This window comes from Pseudopodoces humilis, chromosome 6 (assembly GCF_049639895.1).
Source record: "Pseudopodoces humilis isolate 2021_Gansu_Grassland_sample_001 chromosome 6, ASM4963989v1, whole genome shotgun sequence".
Lineage (NCBI taxonomy): Eukaryota > Metazoa > Chordata > Aves > Passeriformes > Paridae > Pseudopodoces > Pseudopodoces humilis.
In genome coordinates this window covers 60,798,964-60,819,895 of record NC_142205.1, presented here as the reverse complement: position 1 = coordinate 60,819,895, position 20,932 = coordinate 60,798,964, and the positions used below count along the sequence as shown (strand labels likewise).

The window sequence follows — 20,932 nt, the reverse complement described above, 5'->3', positions numbered from 1 at the left end:
TTTCCACAGAAGCTCCATGCAGAAAGCTCTCAGTGAGGAGAGCAGGATGGATCCTCGCTCTGCTGTGCTGTACAGAGAGGAAAGGGAGCTATGAGAAGGGAAACAATGGTTGAGGAAATGGAATGGTGTTTCAATTATTCCTGGCAATTAGGTACCTCTACACCTGCCACTATGGAGCTGTTCACAGACAGTGAAATCCAGCCATGCAAACTAAAACTTTTATACATGGCCTCTGGGTATGTTTTTTGTTCCACTAGCTGTGCCCAGCCTCAAACAGCCTGTGGACATGCTTAGCCTTCAACAGCAGTCAGTGAAGCCAGTGAGAGCCATGTTCTGGATGTAAATTCTAACAGCACTAGGCTTCTTGGAAGCCTTTAATATCTCACTGCAGGCCTCCAGAAAGCATTGGTCTGGTTTGCCTATATCCTCTGATTATGAAGCTGGACAAAGAGCACATTAATGAAGTGCTTGGACAAAAATGTGAATGGGCCAGTGTGAGAGCAGAAGTGGTATGGTGCTGTCAGATGCGCTGGGAGGCCATGGAACAATACACTGGGTAGGGAGAAGAGGTGTAACCCTGTGTAACTGCTCATGGCAGGCCTGTGAGCTGAGATGGAACCTGGGAAAATATTTCTGTATTTAAGCCTAGGTGCAGAGATGCTTAATGGCAGAGCTAGCCTTCATTCTGGCTTTTCATCTCAAGCACTGATTAACACTTGCATCACCTCTCAATATACTAAAGACAATATACATGTCTAGTAGAAAAAGTAGCAAAACTGTTTTGATGCATTACTCTAGCTACAATGCCCTGCTTCTTTTTCCACCTTGCATGTTTTCAGTTTGGATTATATTAGGTTTATTAACATATCTGCCTGCAACCTACTTCCCAGTCTCCATAAAACTGAGTTCTCTGAGAATGGCTGTACCAGCTCCATGTTCATGTGAGCTGTTCATGTATGAACAGTATGTTCATGTGAGCTGTTTTACTTTATATAGTTCTTTCAAATGTGAGCTGGTGCATCACTGACTGAAACTCAGGGGGCTATTTACAGCACTTCTTAATGCATCAGCTGGAGGTGTTTCAGTATTGAACTTCACAAGCCTTGCACAGTGGGGGAGAGTGACTCACTCCCTCCTGGTGAAGCCTCTGAGCTCTGTGATAGCTCCAGTTGGGAAACTGTATGACAGACACGACATACACTATCTGAATGTAAACATGCGACTTAGAAAGATTTTAAATGTGGTTAGAAACTGCCAGTTACCTTTGGCAGTTTCTAACTACATTTGAATGTTCCAGATAACAAACAGCTTAACAATTTATTGTATGTCATGTGCTCCACCACATGCTTAGTAACTGGGAGAAATGGCCCTTAATTAGGAGTACAGATCTTGCTTCAGATAGACTTTAAGAGAAATCTGACAGAAAAAGGACTTGTTTCCACAGAAGCAATTAGTTGTCCTTGACGAGTATAGCAGAGAAAATTTTATTTGCAGACTTTCTGCTTTCAGATTTGAACCGAGGGCATGATTAAAAAAATAAATCTGGTCCTGAAAGCTATGTGAAAGATTCTATAAATCCACCAAAACACCAGTGAACAATCTTCTGCTCCACCAAGCAGGCAGCCACAAACACACAAATCCCAACACTCAACCTACCCTCATGTACATGCTCTTCCTTGCTAATACGAGTGAGGTGCAGGACAGAGATAGAGTCAGACATTTCCAATTGTACTTCCCTTAATAAATCAATTAATTATTCAATAATGTGGCAAAAATAGTAAGACGGGAACAAACAGGCAAAGGCTAGCGATATACTCATGTGGCTGGTATTTCTCTTCTGCCCTGATGGGCTGGTCTGCAAAGTGCTTACCGGTATCCCTAGAGCTTTTAGAATATTCATTTTACACATCGGGCAGGTACGATGGTCTAGCAGCCAGGGGTCTACACAGGACTTGTGGAAAAGATGCCTGCAATGAAAACCAGGATATCTTAATTCAAATGCACCACAGCACAATTTACCACTTAGTACCATATTATTCTGAATTCCTTTAAGTGAGTGTATTTCAACTGGTGCAGTTTGTGACCTCTGCAAGGACTGCAGAACTAAGACCTATGCACACAATGCTAAAATGATTCCTGCAGTAACTCAAACATGTGGACATTTCAATGTATTTGAAATAGAAGACTACATATTTAGAGACCTAGGGAAAACATGCAAAAAACATTAGAAAACCCCATATTCTTTAAATGTTAAAAGCTGTCAGTAAACAAAAGATGCTTGCTGGTAAAGGTAAAAATCATGTTAGTTTTTCTTAATAGCTCTACAGACAAACCTGGTTATACATAATTTAAATGTGAAGCCAATGAGGGTCTAGTATTTTTCAGGATAGAGGCATAAAAACTGAATTAGAAAAAAAAAAGAAAAATATACTTTTCATTTAAACAGAAAAAACCCCAGTACAATGCTTTTAAAAATATTCTCTCTGACTTCCCTGGTCTTTAGAAGCTGACCATCAGAGAGAGCTCCTACACAATTCCCTGAAGGAATTGTTGCTAATCCTGTTCTGATTCTGAAGCAACCACTAAGCAACTACCTGAGCCCTGTAGATCCTGAGCTTTTCCACTTTTCCTAGACATTAATCAGGTGGAGGAACTGAATGTTTCTTATTTAGCTTTGCCTTTAAAAAACTGATAATGACTATGGAGATCTTGAGTGTGTCTACCTGACTGGCAGATATGAGAGCTTATTCTGTTACTAGGAATACTAAGGAACATTTCTTCACCCAAAGGGTGGTCAGGCGTTGGAACAGCTGCCCAGGGAAGTGATATCTGGAGGTATTTAAGACGTGGGGATGTGGCACTTGGGGACATGCTTTAGTGGTGGGCTTGGCCGTGCTGTATCTATTGTTAGACTTGAATCACTCAAATACCTGTATAATCCCTGCAAGAAGCACGGCACATACTAGTCTCTACAAGGAAATGCAATCTCTGAGAAAGCCAGTCACCTAATGTACCAAAGTAACTCCAAATATTTAACGGGCACTTATTCAGCTGAATGGGTCAGCAGATATATTGTGTCACTACACAGCAAATTACTGCATTCCTGCGCTTTATATCACTTCATACAACTATGGGAAAGGGCAAACATATTCATGGAAGCTTGATCTAGTCTAATTACATCAGTTGGCTGGGGTATCAAACATCATTTTATCCTGTATGTCAACATGATTAATCAAATGAAGCATTGTGATATTTGAAGCTTAAGCCACCACTTTATTAAAGTTCACAGCTGTCCTTCCAAACAAGACCTGACCTAATGGATAACAACAAATGAACGAGATTTTGATCTCTGTCCTGCTCAACATTTCCTTCCTTCAGTCTTAGGAGGGGCATATTCAGAATATCATTAGACAAGCATTCTGAATAGGTGAAAGCATAAAGATACAGTTCCTAGGCATCTGTAATTTTACATTTAAAAGTTTAACGAACATATTTTCTTGAGTTTGTTAATTCAGAGGGTACTGGAAGTTTATGTCTTGCCTTTCAGCTACATGAAATAATGATGAAATTATTTTAGTGATTGGTTTTCTTTAATTATATAATCAAATTCGTAAGTATGTTAATTGGCAAACATCTGAAGCACATTTGTGCCAAAATCATCGGTCCATTTACAAAACCTGAGATATTTATTAATCTCTCAGAAAACAAAACAAAACAGGTTTCCAAAATCTCTTTTGAATAAAAAATATGTAGTTTCCACCAAGACATTCTACGATAGACCAGAAAATCCCTTTTCATTTTCAATTTTCAGCTTTGAAAGCCTCAGTCAAACTGGGATTCATATTAGAGAATTTCATGGTATTTGTTCATCATCAAAAGCTTGGATCACTTTCATGCCTTAAAGACTTTAAAATCTGAAGTTCAGTGTTCCTAAAGTTGGCTTCAAAAACAATATTCTAAAATAAATCCTAACAATGCCAAGTAATTTAAATACATGACAGATCTTGTCATTTTACACTTCTCAATACTAATTTAGCACAGGGTATTATGACTCCATTAATTTCAGATTTAATATGTACTACAGGAGGAACTTGATTATTTGACAGAAGTCCACTGAATAATGGAATGCTACTGAAAATCAGACAAAGATTTACCTTTTAAAATTTTTGTACTGCATTATACAACTGGAGTTCTTATAATATGGTTTGAACATGTAAACATTTGTGCAAAAAAGCAAGGTGGCAGGCTTTGCAGATTTGGATTTGAAAGTTTATTAGGTACAGCACTTATGTACTTATGTACAGTACATGCTTATGGCATTCAACAAATTGTCAATTTTTTTATGTTCCAAATTCAAGCAAAAGAAGGGTCAGCATAAAGCAAGATGAGAGCAACTGCAATACTTCACTGTCACATGGCAAAGATGTAAAAAGATCAACTGCAAGAAAAACTCCCTTTGCAGTTCTGACTGATGCAAGTTTTAAATGGAAGGAGAGGACAGAGCCATCATGGATGATTTCAGAATTAATGACCCATACAAGGAGACAATAAGAGATATTTCAAGCTCAGGCTCAGGACATGGCTTTGACAATCAAAGTCAAAGCTAGATAAAAATACAGGTTTTTTTCCTTGTTGTGTGCAACCACATTCATTGCAAAAATAGGTTGATTTGGAAGGGTTGAAAAGTTTCCAAAATAACTGCAACTGATTAGTTGACAAAGAGGAAGGCGAGATGTTGTCACAGCCTCATATGAAAAGGTTTTCATAAGGGAAAGGAAACAACCGTTCTCCACCTCTCCCAGGAATAAGAAGCACAATGATGATGTTTAAACAACAGCAAGTGAGATCCAGGTTACACAATAAGAAAGGCTTTGCAACAGTCAAGGTAATGAAGCACTGCAATAAATTGTCAGGGGAATTTGCAGTCTTCATCCCAGGAGATTGCATTGTGTTGGAAAAAGCTGCCAACAACAACACATGCGTGCCAGTGCCCCTGTGCTGTCCACCACCCTGACGGTGGTGGCCTCCTGGGATCCCTCCTGTACTCTCCTGTGGCTACACATGGCTGTGCAAAGCTCACAGAGCACAAAGCAAAAGAACCTCAAAGTCCCAGAGCATTCCATTTACTATTATATAAATAGCACTTCACATTTTTAAACTGGACATTGCTTTTGTTTGAAATGTATTTGTTTTCCTTAAAGATGCAATTTCAGCCAAGATAATACAAGAAAAAAAAAATCATGTTGCACTCAGCCTAAAAGTATAATAATAATAACAACAATAGCAATAATTATTATAGTACAGCTATTGTAAAGCATTCAGCTTGACAACAATTTTGAGAGGCTTTTTTTCCAGATTAAGGAAAATGGTTCTCCTCCCACCTTCCACTCTTAGTCTCACCCATACAGTTAAGAGAGGTACATCCCTGATAACCCTAAATAAGAGCATCAGTTGCCTGGATTAGAGATAGATCTGAAGTAAGGGATTTAGAATTTTTGTGAGAGACTTAGTAGCACTGTAGTATCCAATAAGAAGGTTTGAGATTTTGGGGGTTGCATGTACAGTATTATTTACTTCTGAGGAGGACAAAATAAGATGATGATGAGGGTGAGAGGAAGGAATCAAAGGGAGGTATGTGTGTGATGCAATAATTTTCACAGGAAGCTAATAAAATGAGAAAGTAGGAGTGAAAACTCTCTGAAATCACAGTTGTTCATGGAGTGAAGGTTCAGGGGAAAAGAATGAGCTGGAATGAAGTCAGAGAATGTGTTTATTGGTGAAAAAAATGAAACAGCAAAAAAAAGAGCTTATGAGGCACCCAGCAGAGATAAGGTTGAAAGAAATGTCTTGCCTCTCTATAGAAGTTTAGTAAAGTTAGTAAAAGCTTAGTAAAATGCACGCATTGGGAGCAGCAGGACCAGTAACTTCTCCAAAGCAATAGCAGAAAAGACAACAGTGTTTTAAAGCTGTAGATTGAGGACAAGCAGAGTGAAATAGGGCTGTGACAAGAGATGCCACTCTGGGAACAATGCACTTGGTTACATTTGATCTTGTCTCAGTGACCTTAAAGACAACTTCAGAGATGTTTGCTTCCATTAAACATAAAACCAGCTGCAAGTCAACGCTTTTTATTTTTACCAAGTGTCATTCCTTATTTATTTAATAAACTCTGTAGAGTGAAGTTTATTACTACAGTCAGTTGTGGGAGCTGCCTGATGAAGACAGAAAGTAAGAAGCACAAATTCACTTGGAATTCTCCTTGAGCTTTCCAGAGTAGTACTTTACAGAGTAGTACTTTCCAGAGTACATAAAAACAGCTATCCCAGTGCCAACAGGAAAGAGAGGACATTTGGGAAAACAGCCCAAGTCCCAGTAAACATGTATCTATTTGACTTCAGAGCTCATCCACTGCTATACTGGAGGTTCACATGTTAGAAACACAGCTTAACTGAGGATGCCAGAGCAAGAAAACTACAGTCTCTAGGTCTTTAGCAAGATATAACACACTCCTATTCACTTCACAGAAACAGAAATTAATCCACTTTCTTTTTTGTTTTGGATGTGGAGATGAGATTGAGAACAGCAGAAAGAATCATGAATACCATCTCATGTTTCAGAAGTTCAAACCCCTGCAAGTATGTAAAACACTGCCCTCACAGTTTGTATAGTGGGAAAGCCAGGGTTGGTGAAATAGCTGCTTGAGAAAGATCGTTGAGTTTCTATAATTCCAAACTGCTAAGGATCTGAACTAAGGATCAAACTGTGGGTATTTTACAAGACAGTCCTGCTACTGCTACCCTTTTAGCATGAATCATTTTCTGGGCGACCTTCTAAGTCATCCAAGAATTAAATGCCACCTGTTAACTCTGTGTTTCCTATTCACTCTGCTTGATACAACACCGTAGATGACAAAGGCTCATTGAATTATGAGGTGGGACACAAGTGAAAGCTAAAGCTTAGACATAAATTTAAGCTGTTGTATATCTACCTCTAAAAACTACCTGCCTGTATCATGCAAAATTTCCAAGCTTTATTCTACTTCCATGCAAACAGGTTTGATGCCAAACTAAGGTCCACATTTTCTGGGAATTTCTCATTTTTCTGTATTTCTGCTACATGAAGTGATGTGTTCGTGTCTGCTTGCAGAAAAAAAAAAAGTCACATGCAATTTGTCATTGTGGGGGATTTACAGTAGGTCAAATTTATGATTAATCTGTTAGCCATTTAGTGATGGCAGTAAACAGATTTAATGAATCACATGAACTAACAGAAATGGACAGATTGTATCATTCAAATATCTACTAGGGTACAACATAACAGAAAAATAAATAAGTATTTTGGTTTCTCAAGCCAGTGAACATGACTCAGGAGAAGAAAGATGTTCTATTGAAAAAAATAAAATCTCTATATGTACAGCCTTCAGATCTGTATTTCTAGGGAAATCAAACACTTGCTGTTGCTCTCCTAGGGGTAACTGATCCTAGGAAATTTCCTCAGAAATTAATTTCCTTAGAGAAATTCTCCATTAGGTAACACTTCAGAAATGACAATACAATAGCACAAAGATGAACACAGTTGTTAGGGGTGGGAAGAGGGTGCACTCCTATGTCACATCACTGTGGGTGGATGTCCTGCACAGGGTATCTTCACATGGGGATTTTTTTTGACAAAAGGCATCCTTTTCTCAGGCCCAAGACAACAAAAGAAGTAGCTCAAAGGGGAGCAGGAGCCTGTTCTATCCCTGGCTGCTGTGGCCAGGGCTCACCTTCAAGTCAGAGGCAAATTCTCCTAAGGCATTTATTCTAATTAAAAACAGTGAGGAAAACAGATGAATCAAAACTTTAGTTTAAAAATCCTACTGAAGACTTTGTTATAGGCCCAGGTCAGACAAAATTTCTGACTACCATACTAGACTCTCAGGGTCTCACCACCATCAACACTAGTTTCACTTCAAGTTGAATAAAGAGGCATTTCAGATATCTTTACTAACAGATTATGAATAGGCCAAAATAATAAACTCACCCTTCCCTCCCCAAGTTCTCAGGTAATCTCATCAGTGTGAAATTGAGAACAGAGACTGTCTTGAAGTAGAGACTATTAGAGCTAAAAGCACCTTCAATTTACCTGCAAGGCAATATCCTGACAACATCATTGGGCTTGTAGCCTTCGATACAAACAGCACAGTTATCAAAGTCTGGCTCAGTCTCCTACAGGAAAGAGAATATTCATCATATTCATTTTTTATTTTGTCAGCTAATCTCTTCATATAAGAGCCTATGTGACAAAGTAAAACAGTCACTGAAGCAGATTGCAAATCCAGTAACACATTTCAAAACTAGCAAGTCAGATTTTCTTACATGTTTCCAGCCTAAAACTTGCACTGAGAAGCATACAGATTTAGTTAGCATGTTTTAACTTTCAGAATTTTCTGCATCTTTAACCAAATCACCCTCTCTCCCCACTTGATTCCATCCGTAACTTGCTTACCAGCACTCCTCCCCCATCTGAAGAACAAACACAGTAGTTAAATAAGCAACTGGCATTTGTTTTCTACCTCATTGTCCCAGAGGTCTGAAGGAATCCTTAGCACAAAGTTTCATTTAGTAACGAGCATTTTGAAAAATTACCTTATCACCTTTCCTGATCGTCCTGACTTGCAGCTTGCTGATTGCTTTCTTCGCAGCATCTCCAAGCCGGCGCTGCAATACAAAATTTGCTCTTAAGCAAAGAGCATCTCTTCATGCAGAAATCAAAACTTTTTCTCTCTAAGCTTCTTAATAATTTTAAGTGCATGGAACAGGATAGTGTACAAATATAAACATAATAGATCACAATAAGGGCACCGTAGGTGTGGTATACTGCAGCAGTGCATACCAATGTAGGTAACAAGTGCATTATTTGAATATCCTACTTCTTCCCTCTCTTTTTTTAATGACACATTAAAAAAAAAAATACTGGGCAGTTAGCAGAGTGAATGCTGAACTTTATTCTTACATTGTTCCATAACTAGTTCATGATCTTCAGTAGGATGCAACCTCTGAAAGTTAATTGACCTGTTAATTTTAATCACAAAAACTCTGAATAATCTGTCCTGTCTTTTTTCCTGAAATACAGAGCTGCCTACCTTATCAAAATGAGGTGGAACTATCTGCATTTTCTTACAGGTAAAGCACTATCTAGTCTTGTAGTAACATCCTGTTCATACATAACCATTTGCTCATCTTTGCCTTTCTATCATTCCCTCCAGTGGACCATAAAGTGATTACCACGTGACGTTTCTGACTGTCTGACTGTTCTCCCATATTTCCAAAACACTGTTATCGTGCTGGCAGGGACACAGCCACCAGGATTAAAGTATGTAATAACAGCCTGACACAAAACACCCTGTCCTCAGACATTGAACATGGACATGTCCACTCCTTGCAAGAGGATGGGAACACTGTGGGGCAGTTCACACAATCACACAATCCTGTGCCATGGAGCTTGTTCCTGTATCAGTGCTCCAAGGACTTGGCTGCTCACTTGTGCTAATCCAGCAACAAGGCAGTCTGGAGAAAGACTCATAGGCTGGAAGTCTTTGGGAGGTCATGTACTCCCACTCCCTGCTCAAGGCTGGGTCAACTTCAAAGTCAGAGCTGTGTTAGTCAAGTTTTAAATATCTCCAGGAAATGAGATTTCACAACCTCTGTGGAAAATTTGTACTAGTGCTTAACCAATCTCAGTCTTTTTTCTTCTCTAAACATATTAATGGAATTTCCCCTGCTGGTAATTTGTGACCACTACCCTGTGCAATTCCAAGAAGAGGCTGATTCTGACTCCTCTCTGACCACCCTTTTTGCAGCTGGAAGTAGAGCCCTTCCTCCTCCTCTGCTCCCCACTCAGTTTAGTATGCTCCCTTCACCCCTCCTCAGATGCCATGTGCTTTTGCTTCCAGGTCATTCTGGTGACCCTCCTTTGTGCACTTGCCATTTGTTCTATGCCTCACACATGGTTTCATGCAGCAATGTCCACTCCAATGTCTTCTTTGTAACAGTTTATGATATAGCATGTTCCAATTTGCCACTAATAAATGAGTTGAACTCTTCCTTTCACCTCCTCTCCCCAACCACATTTCCAGCCATGTGTTGTTAGAGAGAACTTAGGGCCTTTTGTGACTCAGAAGACATTCAACTTTCTGAGCTGGGAAACTCCTGTGCCAGAGTTCAGAGGGGCCTGTCAGCAGGAAGGTTTCCAGCTGGAGGGGGTGAGAGCATGAGGCCAAAAACGGATGGAAGCTTGAGGTAGTTTATAAACTGACCTAATCACCACAGAGATATGACCAGTAAATGACCACTTTGGTCTTCAGATTCAATTAAAATCACTGGATTAAATTTAGAGAGCAAGTTTATTGGATTGGAAAGGCTGACAAAATACCTGCAATGTTGAAAGCAGAGTCCAATTTCACATCTGGCTAAAGAGGTCAAAATAATCTTGGCTATCAGGAGATTTACATATGAGCTTTCCAGCAACTTAATTATTTAATGTGAAGGATTATCTTGTAGCTATAAAACATCTCTTTCTGTGGTCCATTTTTCTCACAGTCTCCCTCAAATAAAAGAATCAAATGAGAGTTGGAAACCTTTCTTGTTAGCTATTTGGTTCTTTAATGTAAATCAAAGACAGACTGATAACATACAGCAAGACAAGAGCCATTATGTCATGCTTCAGAAAATGCTTGTGATCCTTTTTTATCATTAGTATTACTTTAATGAATGAAATGTCTCAGTTCTATTTTGCACGTTCTTGAAGGGGAAAGGACAAGATTAAAAACTCATGTACATCGTTGATCTGCCTGCTTTCATGTTTTCTTTCTCTTATCTATCATAAACAGATAAGTTCATAACATACATGTAAATGAGAGTAATTTAGCTTTTGAAAAGTCATACTTTCAAAGGATTCTCCCACTTGAATGCAAGGCATACTATCAATAACCAATGATTTTTCCTAAAAGATAAGAGGCATGAGAACAGTTTAAGGGTTTAAAGTGAGGCTTAGAGGTTTACAGCCATAAATCTCATAATCTCATTAGCAAGGCTGCAACATTCAGTACTGGACTGGAAGGAGTTAAGCATATCAGATGCAGAGGTCTACAGGAGATGGCAATGCACATTAAAAAGGAAGGACAAATCCATGGAAAGCAACACTTCTGTGTTCCTGAGAAAGTAAATGAGTGTAAATGCTGTGGAAGAGAAGTTACAGTTAAGTGCTTCTCTCTTAATGGCCTTACTAAACGACCACCTTTGCAAGGAGATCATATTTTGCATTGTTCAGAATGAGACACATCACCAACATGAGGTATCGGACACATCTATCCACAGACAAAGTTTGCAGACTCCGCCATGGGAAGCATCTTCCCAAATTGCTTCAAAGATTGACATCCCTATTCAGTGGGCCAAAACTCTCATTCCAAGCCACAGCCACCAGTCTTCCTTCTCAGATAAATGCTCCACATGCTGACAGTCACATACTAAAGATTAACTTAGGACACACAAGATCCTCCTCAACTCCAGTTCAATCTCTACTTGCTTTGGCTTTCACTATTCTGCAAAACTTAAGGAGACCAACCAGTTTCAAAATGACTTTGTAGAAAATTTCCTCTGAACAAGAAGCCAATGGAAAGAAGGGACATGGAAGAAATGTAAGTCTGGCACTGGAACATTATTCCCTCTTCATTTTCCCACGTCATAAACAATAAAAAGAGAACTCTATTATTACTGGTGAAATAGGAAATCTGACACACTGACAGGGTTGGTTTGTTGTTGCTGTTGTTGTTTTTAAGTCTGTTGTTAAGTCTGGCTGTTACAGGGCTGTAACATCAGGTCATACTTTGCTGAAATATCTCTGGAACTTGTCATGTAATTCAAAACTGCTTCTAATTAGCTCTGCAATATCATGTTTCTTGATTTAAACATTTTCCACAGCCTTTTACAAACTCTCTCAACTCTCTCATCTTCAGGAGACCTCCAGGAACAAGCTGCTGAGGAAACAGATTTTCTTATACAAATTTATCCTCTTCATGTCAAAAGGATTCATCATCAGGGCAATCAGGTGACTTCCTGGACATCTTGTTAGGTGGGAAAAAAGGGGTTCAATCATGTGAATATTACTACCTATCTTCTACTTCCATATGTAAAGTACAGTTGTCTGTCTATCTAATTTTAAGAGGTACCCTTAAAAATTAAATGTATTAAAATAAAAATTGATACCTCAGATGTTTGTAGCTGACACCCTGGCTATAGGTGCACAAGCCCATAGTAGAAGACAATTCTGTGCTCTACTACATTAATTCCCAGCCAAGTTGGGATGAATAGGCCCTGGCATTCAGGAAGAATCTTTGAAATCCTGGTTCTCCACTCATCAAAATCAGGCACCTAATTAGAGTAAGCTGTGTCTTCCTTCTGGCATGTGAACTTAGATTTTGCATACATGATGAGGAAGAGTGGTGGCTGAAGATGTAGATGGATTATGTCCAGGTTTCATTTCACTGTGCAGTCACGTGAAATTATTCCAGAAGAGTTTTCAGTCTTTCTAGCTCCCTCTCTCAATAGCTGGATTCATTGCTTTCTTGATGGAAAACTAAATCAGTTTGTTTTGGATTTCCTGCTTGCTCAGAAACTTACACCCAGAAAGAAGGGAAGCAGACCTGGAAAGGAGAATCACCAGATAGAGAAGGACTAGACAAAAGTATTTATGAGGCTTGACAAAAGGACACTATGATTTTATTGTGATCCCATCCTTGAACTACAAGAAAATGTGTCAAAGGAAAAAAAAATCCAGAACTTGATGGAAAACAGAGAAGAGCACTCATGGGAAGGGCAAGAGCAAGCTGAGCTCTTCTGAACTACCTACTTCATTATATGCCATAGCCAGGACTAAAAGAAACAAAACTAAAAAGCCACAGCAAACCATTAACATAAATCATAGTTTTGTTTGTATATTGCTACCATTTTTCATATGAAAAGAGCTAATAAAGAGACTAGATGTCAGACAAAACTGTAAGAAGAAAAGTGCATGAGGACTTTCTAGGTTGCCCCTTATTATTGTCCAGTTTTGCCCCCAAAATTAATAATATGTAATTACTTAGGAGGCATGCTTTCTAATTCTTCTGAAGAACAGAACTAGTATAATAACCAAATTATTAAAACCCCTCCATAGGACAACTGCTTGTGTAGATGTTGGTCTCATTCAAACTTTGGAAAGAAAATACTGAAAAGGATATATGTTTGAACATATAAACACATCAGTTTCAAACTATAACATATCACCTGAATGAGCTTCTTATTTTGCTGAGTTTCATGTTTATGTATGTCTATTTACATTGCTAAGCTGCCTGTATAATTAGTTGATTGAAAGCACACTTACACAAACAAATAAGGCATGCATGTGCTTTTGCAGACAAAGCATCTAAAAATTATCACAGCCGTTGCAGTCACAGTGAATCTGCTGCCAATGATGTTCAGATTCCAGCTGGGATAGTCTCATTCTTGCTATCCAAAATTTCAGACTGCATTTAAAAGGGAAATACATTCTTTCTGTTTGTAAACACAGAGCAGCTGCTCTCTATCTCAGAGGATGACTGAATTTCAATGGGAGAAGGTGAGGGATTCCTACATGTCAAGTGTTTGTTACAGAGTGTGTAACTCTACACAATCTGTAGAAAAGCTGTGCTTTTCTCTACAAGATGATTATTCATACTCTGAGTTTTATCTTTCCTGCAGAATAAGCAAGGCAACGCTCCTGGCCCTGACAGTAATTTATTGAGGGTTCAGAAACCTCTCTGCATTACAGTGCATTTTTTTTTCCTGCAGTAAAATGGTTATTTCTTCAGATTTCATAGACTGATAACATTTTCTACCATACCATTAGAATGAAATGTAGAAGCTTCAGCTTCCCAGTTCTGCTGAGATAGTTGGATCCAGGCAATAAAATATGAAATTTATTATTATTGTTGCTATTATTATTCACTGCTGAACCAACATAAAGATGGACAGTGCTTTATAAAACCACTGGTGCTGACTTCTTTTCAGCTGTATAGGCTTTTTATCTCTTTCAAGGGGTTTAGGCAAGACGCCAAAACCAATAGCAGTGGTTTAGTAACATTGGTGGCTATCACTACAGTGCTGTTCAGTGATCATTGTCAAATGAAGAGGGACATGCTTGTCTTTCTAGCCCAAGTCCCTTCTAAGGAAGCATTAAAGTGATAATACTTTTTTTCCTTTCCTTTCTTCACTTATCATGAACACTTGCTTCACACTTATATACCTCACGGTGTTTTAGCCAGCATTTTGATCTCAATGCTCCTTAGTTAGACACATTGCTATGACATTTAGCTATATGTATATATCAAAACAAACTTTTCACAAACAAACATCACCTTTGTCTATTTTTTGTGTTTTGCATAAGGAAAAAACTCCATAGTATACATACACTATTAATATCTTTTTTTCCTTGAATCCCATGTTTGTTGACAAAGTCTTAGCTTTTCCCAGCCACAGTCATTTTTATATTCCTATTCTTTTCAATTTCTTGGGTTTTCTTTTGGTTTTCTGTTTTTACTACACATGGACAATTTCTTTTACTTCTACAATAAATCCTGTGGTGATTTTTTTTAAACATAGTTACTCCAGCCCTGCTCACCTGATTTCTGTCTCTGGCATTTGCGTAGCGGAATCTCTGGATGTAGTAGAAGACCAGCCATGCCAAGGAGATGATCATCAGCACAATGAAGGAGATGGAGACAAACACCACCGAGGTCCGGCTGACGTACTTCTGCAGGTTGCGTGTCCCGATGGTTATGTACATCATCACAGTAATGTTCCTCTCCAGGAGGCTCACTATCTCTTTCCCTTTGGGTTCAGGGATCATTATTGCTACAACATCTTCTAAGCCTATCAGACAGAGAGAGAAAAGGAACCTGAAGTAAAACAAGTGATCACCAAAAGGCAATCATAGAATCACAGAGTACCCTGAGTTGGAAGGGACTCACAAAGATCGCTGAAGTCCAACTCCTGGCCCTGCACAGGACATCCCAAGAATCCCACTAAGTGCCTGAGAACTTTGTCCAAATGCTTCTTGAACTCTGTCAGGCTTGGTTCTGTGACCACTTCCCTGGGGAACCTGTTCCAGTGCCCAACCACCCTTTGGATGAAAAATCTTTATTGAATATCCAACCTAAAGCTCTCCTGACACAACTGCATGCCATTTCTTTGGGTTCCATCGCTGCTCACTGGAGGGAAGAGATCAGTGCCTGCCTCTCTGCTTCTCCTCCTGATGAAGTTATAACTGCAATGAGGTCTCCCCTCAGTCTCCTCCAGGCTGGACAAACCAAGTGGCCTCAGCCACTCCTCATACAACTTCTCCTCAAGGCCTTCACCATCCTCATGGCCCTCCTTTGGACCCTCTCTAATGGCTTAATGCCTGTTTTATATTGTGGCACCCGTAACTGCCCCCAGCACTTGAGGTGAGGCTGCCCCAGTGCAGAGCAGAGCGGGACAATCCCCTCCCTTGCCCACCTGGCGATGCTGTCCCTGATGCCCTCCAGGACAGGGTTGGCTCTCCTGGCTCCCAGGGCACTGCTGACTCACATTCAACTTTCCATAGACCAGGACCCTCTCCAGCTTCTCACTCCCCAATCTGTCTGTACACCCAAGGTTGCCCATTCTAGATGCAGAATTTGGCACTTGCCCCTCTTGAACTTCCTACAGTTGGTGTTTGCCCAGCCCTCTGATTTGTCCAGTTTGGCAAAACAGTAACAAGAAAGCTGTGCTTTCTTCTGCGCTTCTCTCCTGTTTACCAAGAAGGAAGTCAGATGGATCTGGTGAAGGTTTCAACTGAAACCAGTTACACAGTGTGTTTCTACATATTAATCCTGGTGAGATACATAAAATGTGTTCCATGGGTTGACATAAACACAGATTTCTTAGCACTACTGAGGTTTATCTGGATGATACTGCTGTAAACACTGCAGAAAGAGAGGCACATGGCATCCAACACTCCATATACATTTATCACAGTCTGTTTTGCAGGGTCGTGAGTCTGTCAGAGAAAGCCCTCCAAACTCTGCATTCAGATCAGAAACACTTTCAATCACAGATTCCCACATGGTTTCACAACCTGAATGTGCCAAAGCATCACTACTCTTGTACCAGGCTGGCAACCAAAGAGCAGCTCAACAGTTCCCAGTGGCTCCCCACAGCCCAAACCCATACAGAAATTTGGGACTTTTGCTGGGAGTTCAACTTTCCAACTGATACAAGTTTAAAGTCAAGAGCACTGTCTAATTCCACAAAAAATTGCCTCTGCAGTCCAGATCAGCCCCTGATACAGTGTGCAGCATGGCCCTACAAGGATGCAAGTCAGCACAGCTGAGGCAGCAAAATCCCACTAATGGGATGAATCAGGGACTTCCTATAGTCCTGCCAAGCCTTCTGTCATCACCCTGTGAAGTGGCCCCTCCACTGATACAGCTACCCTCGACTCCACACCAGTTTTCCTTTCTGTACAGCACTATTTGATGTTACTTGCATCACACATTGCTGAAACTGTTTTCTTTTCTTTACAATTTTATGTTCCCTGTATACATGAAATATATGGTCTGAAATTATCTGGGATTCACCAGGTTGTTAAATGCCTTTTATGGCCTCACAAATAAACTAACACTGCTTTACAGTTTAATATTAGGGATATTCTGTCCTTTCACTACACGAAACAAGCACATAGACTATTTTTACACCTAAACTATGTTTTGCAATACCCAACTGTTCTAAGTAGCTAAGGACAGAGAGGGTGTAATATAATGTAAAAATGTGCTAGGAACAACAGCAAATGAAATTATAATGATCTGGCATTTAGAAAGGTACAAACTGCGGGTGTCTGAACTCAAAGAGCTATGCTGGGGTGGGGCCTCAGAATTTCAGATGAAATCCCAGGAAACTGGCTGACATGTTGCTAATCCCATGGCTATCTGTATTTTGACTGTGGCAGGAGGAGAATGCACTGCATTCATAGGGACATTAATGGAGATGGGATCACTCGGCCACAACTGGAGGCACAGGAGGGTGACTTGCATTTTCAACACCATCCCTCTCCCTCCAAGCTTGTATCCAATGTGAGTTTCAGCAGTGCAGCACTGTATCCTAGTCTTCAAAGTCCAGCTCAGATATTTCTTCACTAAAAACTCCTAGGAGGTATAAAGAGCATATAAAATTTATACCTCCTAGTATATAAATGCTAGGAGGTATAAACACCAGGTTTTCAAATGGATTTGGATGCTGAAGGCCATGAGGTGTTTGGCAGGACTTTGGATATACGCAGGGGAGTGGTGTTCACCAGAAAACACTAATTGTGGTGGAAACTTTATAAAATTCTGCTTGGGTGCCTGGATCAACCAGAGGTACTGAAATAGGTGTGGCAGACTGCTGCTACTCACAGAAATCTACTGTGAAGCTGGGAACAGAACCCCCCTCTCTCAAGTCTCAGAGCAGAAATGCAAAGACCACCCCTCTTCCTCTCATGATGCTTTCCATCATAACATTTCCCTGATTATGAACAGGTCAGTCAATGAATAGAGGGGATCAACAGCTTGGCTGTGTCAGGAATTTTAGATATCCACGACTGGAAACTCTTTTATAAAGCATTATTGTTTTTCAGCTTTATTCAGTTATTCCCCTTTATTTTTATCTACCAAGAGTCCACCACCAGCAGTCAAGATAAATCTGGCCTTGCAACTCTTCTCATACCTATTTATTACGAAAGGTTAATGCAACCATTACCCTAATGGACTAAGGAGAATTTGCCAAGTCTCAAAGTGGCTGAGAAGGGCACTGGTGCCATGCCAGTAATTTTCATGCAGTCCAAGAGAAAAATTGTCTGGAGTAGGGCTTAGCTGGCCACATGGCTTCCTTTGTTCTTTTCCTTGTCTTTAAAAAAAAATAAAAAATTTAAATTCATTCTACAGGAAAACAAAAGCACCAATCTCACGTATACCCAAAAAGAACCCACAGTGAAAAATTCCACAGCCAAAAGTACTGAATTTAATCAACTGCCCTCAAAAGCCACCACTCTGTCCAGCTGACTTATCCAGTACTGATCTTTAACATCATCAGTACAACCTAGAACACTGCATGGAAATCACCTGAAAGCTTACAAAAATGGAGATAGAGACAAACCCATTTCCAGTAGAAAATACAGGTAGTATCTTAACTATTTAATTATCTTGAATCTTGCATGTAGTAAAAAACTTTAATGATGTGTTTAATTATGTTTAATTAAGTTATAGTTTATTATGTTTAATATAACTTTAATATATTTCTGGACACAGGACACTAAGCAAATTGCCATGGATATATACTAAATAAAACTATTTTGAAATGCAAAGTAGAAGACACTGTTATTCCAAGAGGAATGCAGCTTCTTTTATTTATTCAAACTCTTAATATTTTAAAATTTAAGGCTACCTGTTTATTTTCTTGGAAAACATTGCCACTTGTAATGAAGCATTGTTGGAAAAAATAATGAAAACAGTAACAAATAATAATCAGTTGGTTTTTTAAAAAATGTTTTACCGAGTTTATAATTCCTCTAAGACATTATAGAGAATGCTATTTATTTATCAATCATGTTATTAATCTCAAATATGTTCATATTAGGAAGAGAATAAATGAAAAAGAAAGCAATTTATTTATCTTTTCTCCCTTTCTGAATAAAATATTTGTATTATCTCAGTTTCACATAAGCTCCAACATACATCAGAAGTATGCAAATTAAAGGGAAGCAACATCATGAGACATCAGTGTTAGAGGTGCATTTTTATGCCCAAGTACACATTTGTTCAACAGATTCAAAAAAGGGAAAGGATCTAGTAATGTACACTGATGCTTCCCTAGCAAGTTAAATGCTACCACTGCCTTTCATTAAACACACCCACAGTCGGAACTGTATTTTGTGGCACTCCTGTTCCCTAACATGTTTCCTTTCTTTTTCTGGCCAACATTAATGCAGAGTTTGACATGAATTTTTAAGCACCTGTCAGGATGAATCAGAGATTCATAAATCAAAGTTATTCAGGTTGCAGTGAATGGATTTTCTTTTTCTTTTTTTTTTCTTTTTTTTTTATTTTTTGCCAAGGAAACATTTAATGTATCAGTGTTCTCTCCTAATGAGCAAATAACCAAACAAGTAAGGTAGAAATTACAGGCATTTGGGATGATTTAAGTAATTTTAACTTGCTGAAGTGTATTTGCATTATTATTTCTGGGTGGAGAAAATGCATGCATTGGACAAAGATCCAGAAGACCCTCTCCATGCAGTACTTAGCTATGGAAATACATTTCAGCATGTATGGTTTCATGCAAAACCATCTATTCACTAGTGACAGAGGAAATCAAAAACTTTAGTGCACTAACAGTGGCTTTTGTAGAAGAAATGAACAGGTTTTACATCCAGATGTACATAAATGCTACACCTTGGCTGCAAGCTGTGCTTACAAACATGTGATATTGATTTCCAAGACATAAATGAAGATTTGTCTTATATTGTAGATCAAAATCTAGTAGTAAAGTGTTTAGTTTGATGGATTTCCTAAGTGAAAATCCAAACAATATTTTGAGTTTAGAAATTGCCCTGACAGTGTTCAATATGGCTCAGAGCCCAGGAACAGAGACCTTACAGGAAGGTACAAGAGCCTAAGCAACTCTTCCTTACTTCTTGAAGAAATTATTTTGTTTTTAGGAATCCATTTCAGTAACCAGTAGCTATTGTAAAGAGGCAAAACAGACAAATCTAACCAATTCCACATCCTACTCAGGCTCAGCCCACAGTCCGTGCCAGCCCCAGGCAGTGTCAGGGAATTCAGTGGTGGTGCTGGCAGTGGTGATGATGCTTCCAGGGAGCTCAGCAGTGCTCACTCTGCATAAGGACTCACTGTGCTGCCAACCACAGAGCTCTCCTGCCACAGCTTGTGCTGCTGCCTACATTCTTGTGAATGGATTTTACACTACGGTCTGGATGATGAGTAACATTTTAAAGCTAATTTGGAGCAAAGAACAGACATTTGTTAAAAAATACTATTTTTTTCCGTCCAGAACAGCAACTCAGCTGAAAAATTACTGCTGAAGAGAATGAAGAGGACTCCATGGTGATGGTGGTGTGGTGATTGTCTAAACTATAGCCAAGAATGGTCTGTTTAGTCATCAGAAGATACTACCTTCTGTTGGAGATCTTACTCTCTTTAAAAAGGGTATTGCTTTATATTTGTGTTTGGTTCCTTTCCAATGAAGTTACATGAGAAATGGTATATAGGCTAATGAGAATGCCATGTAAATTGCCCTAATATCATAGAATCATAGAAAAGTTTGGGTTGGAAGGGATCTTAAAGATCACGTAGTTCCAACCTCCTTACCTTGAGTAGGGATGACATTCACTAGGTCAGGTTGCTCAGGGCCCCATCCAAGCTGGACTTGAACTACTATCTTTATAATTGTAACAAGGGTTCCAGGTCTTTAAGACCATCCACTGAGAGCTCAGTCTCAGTTCTTCTATTCAGTATGGTGCAATTATAAATTGATCAGAATAACAGCTGCTACCTGTTTTTCTCCTTAGAAAAACCCAACAACTTAGCCTTACATTATGTTTTTGTGAACTCAGAAAGTACATTTGAAAATCAAATTTTCAAAAATGTGATTTCTGAGCTTCACCCAGTTTGGGGAAGAAGAAGCATAATATTGTTTAAACAATGTCCTAGACACTTATGTAGGCAAATGAGGAAACATTACATTACTGGTAAGAAATGAAAGTGGGTAAAAGGACTGTTCCCTGCAGGAACCTTTTCCTACAAGGCATTTGAGGCATTGGTCTCAAATTGAAGTATTAATAAATGATACTGTAGGAAAAAAAT

At 39.2% G+C, this 20,932-nt stretch overlaps 1 protein-coding gene across 3 annotated transcripts in view; it reads right to left on the bottom strand.

Moving 5' to 3' along the window:
- Nucleotides 1–20,932, bottom strand: part of RNF150 (ring finger protein 150) — a 124,913-nt gene that overhangs the window by 36,475 nt on the left and 67,506 nt on the right. For 2 of the 3 annotated variants that reach the window (XM_088056572.1, XM_005525566.3), the window contains exons 2-5: nucleotides 14,677–14,927; nucleotides 8,628–8,699; nucleotides 8,125–8,207; nucleotides 1,871–1,967 (exon numbers count right to left, since the gene is read on the bottom strand). In XM_088056572.1, coding sequence (XP_087912698.1) covers nucleotides 1,871–1,967; nucleotides 8,125–8,207; nucleotides 8,628–8,699; nucleotides 14,677–14,927 — 503 coding nt within the window. The remainder of the gene's footprint in view (nucleotides 1–1,870; nucleotides 1,968–8,124; nucleotides 8,208–8,627; nucleotides 8,700–14,676; nucleotides 14,928–20,932) is intronic. The other variant, XM_088056573.1, reaches the window with a different exon arrangement.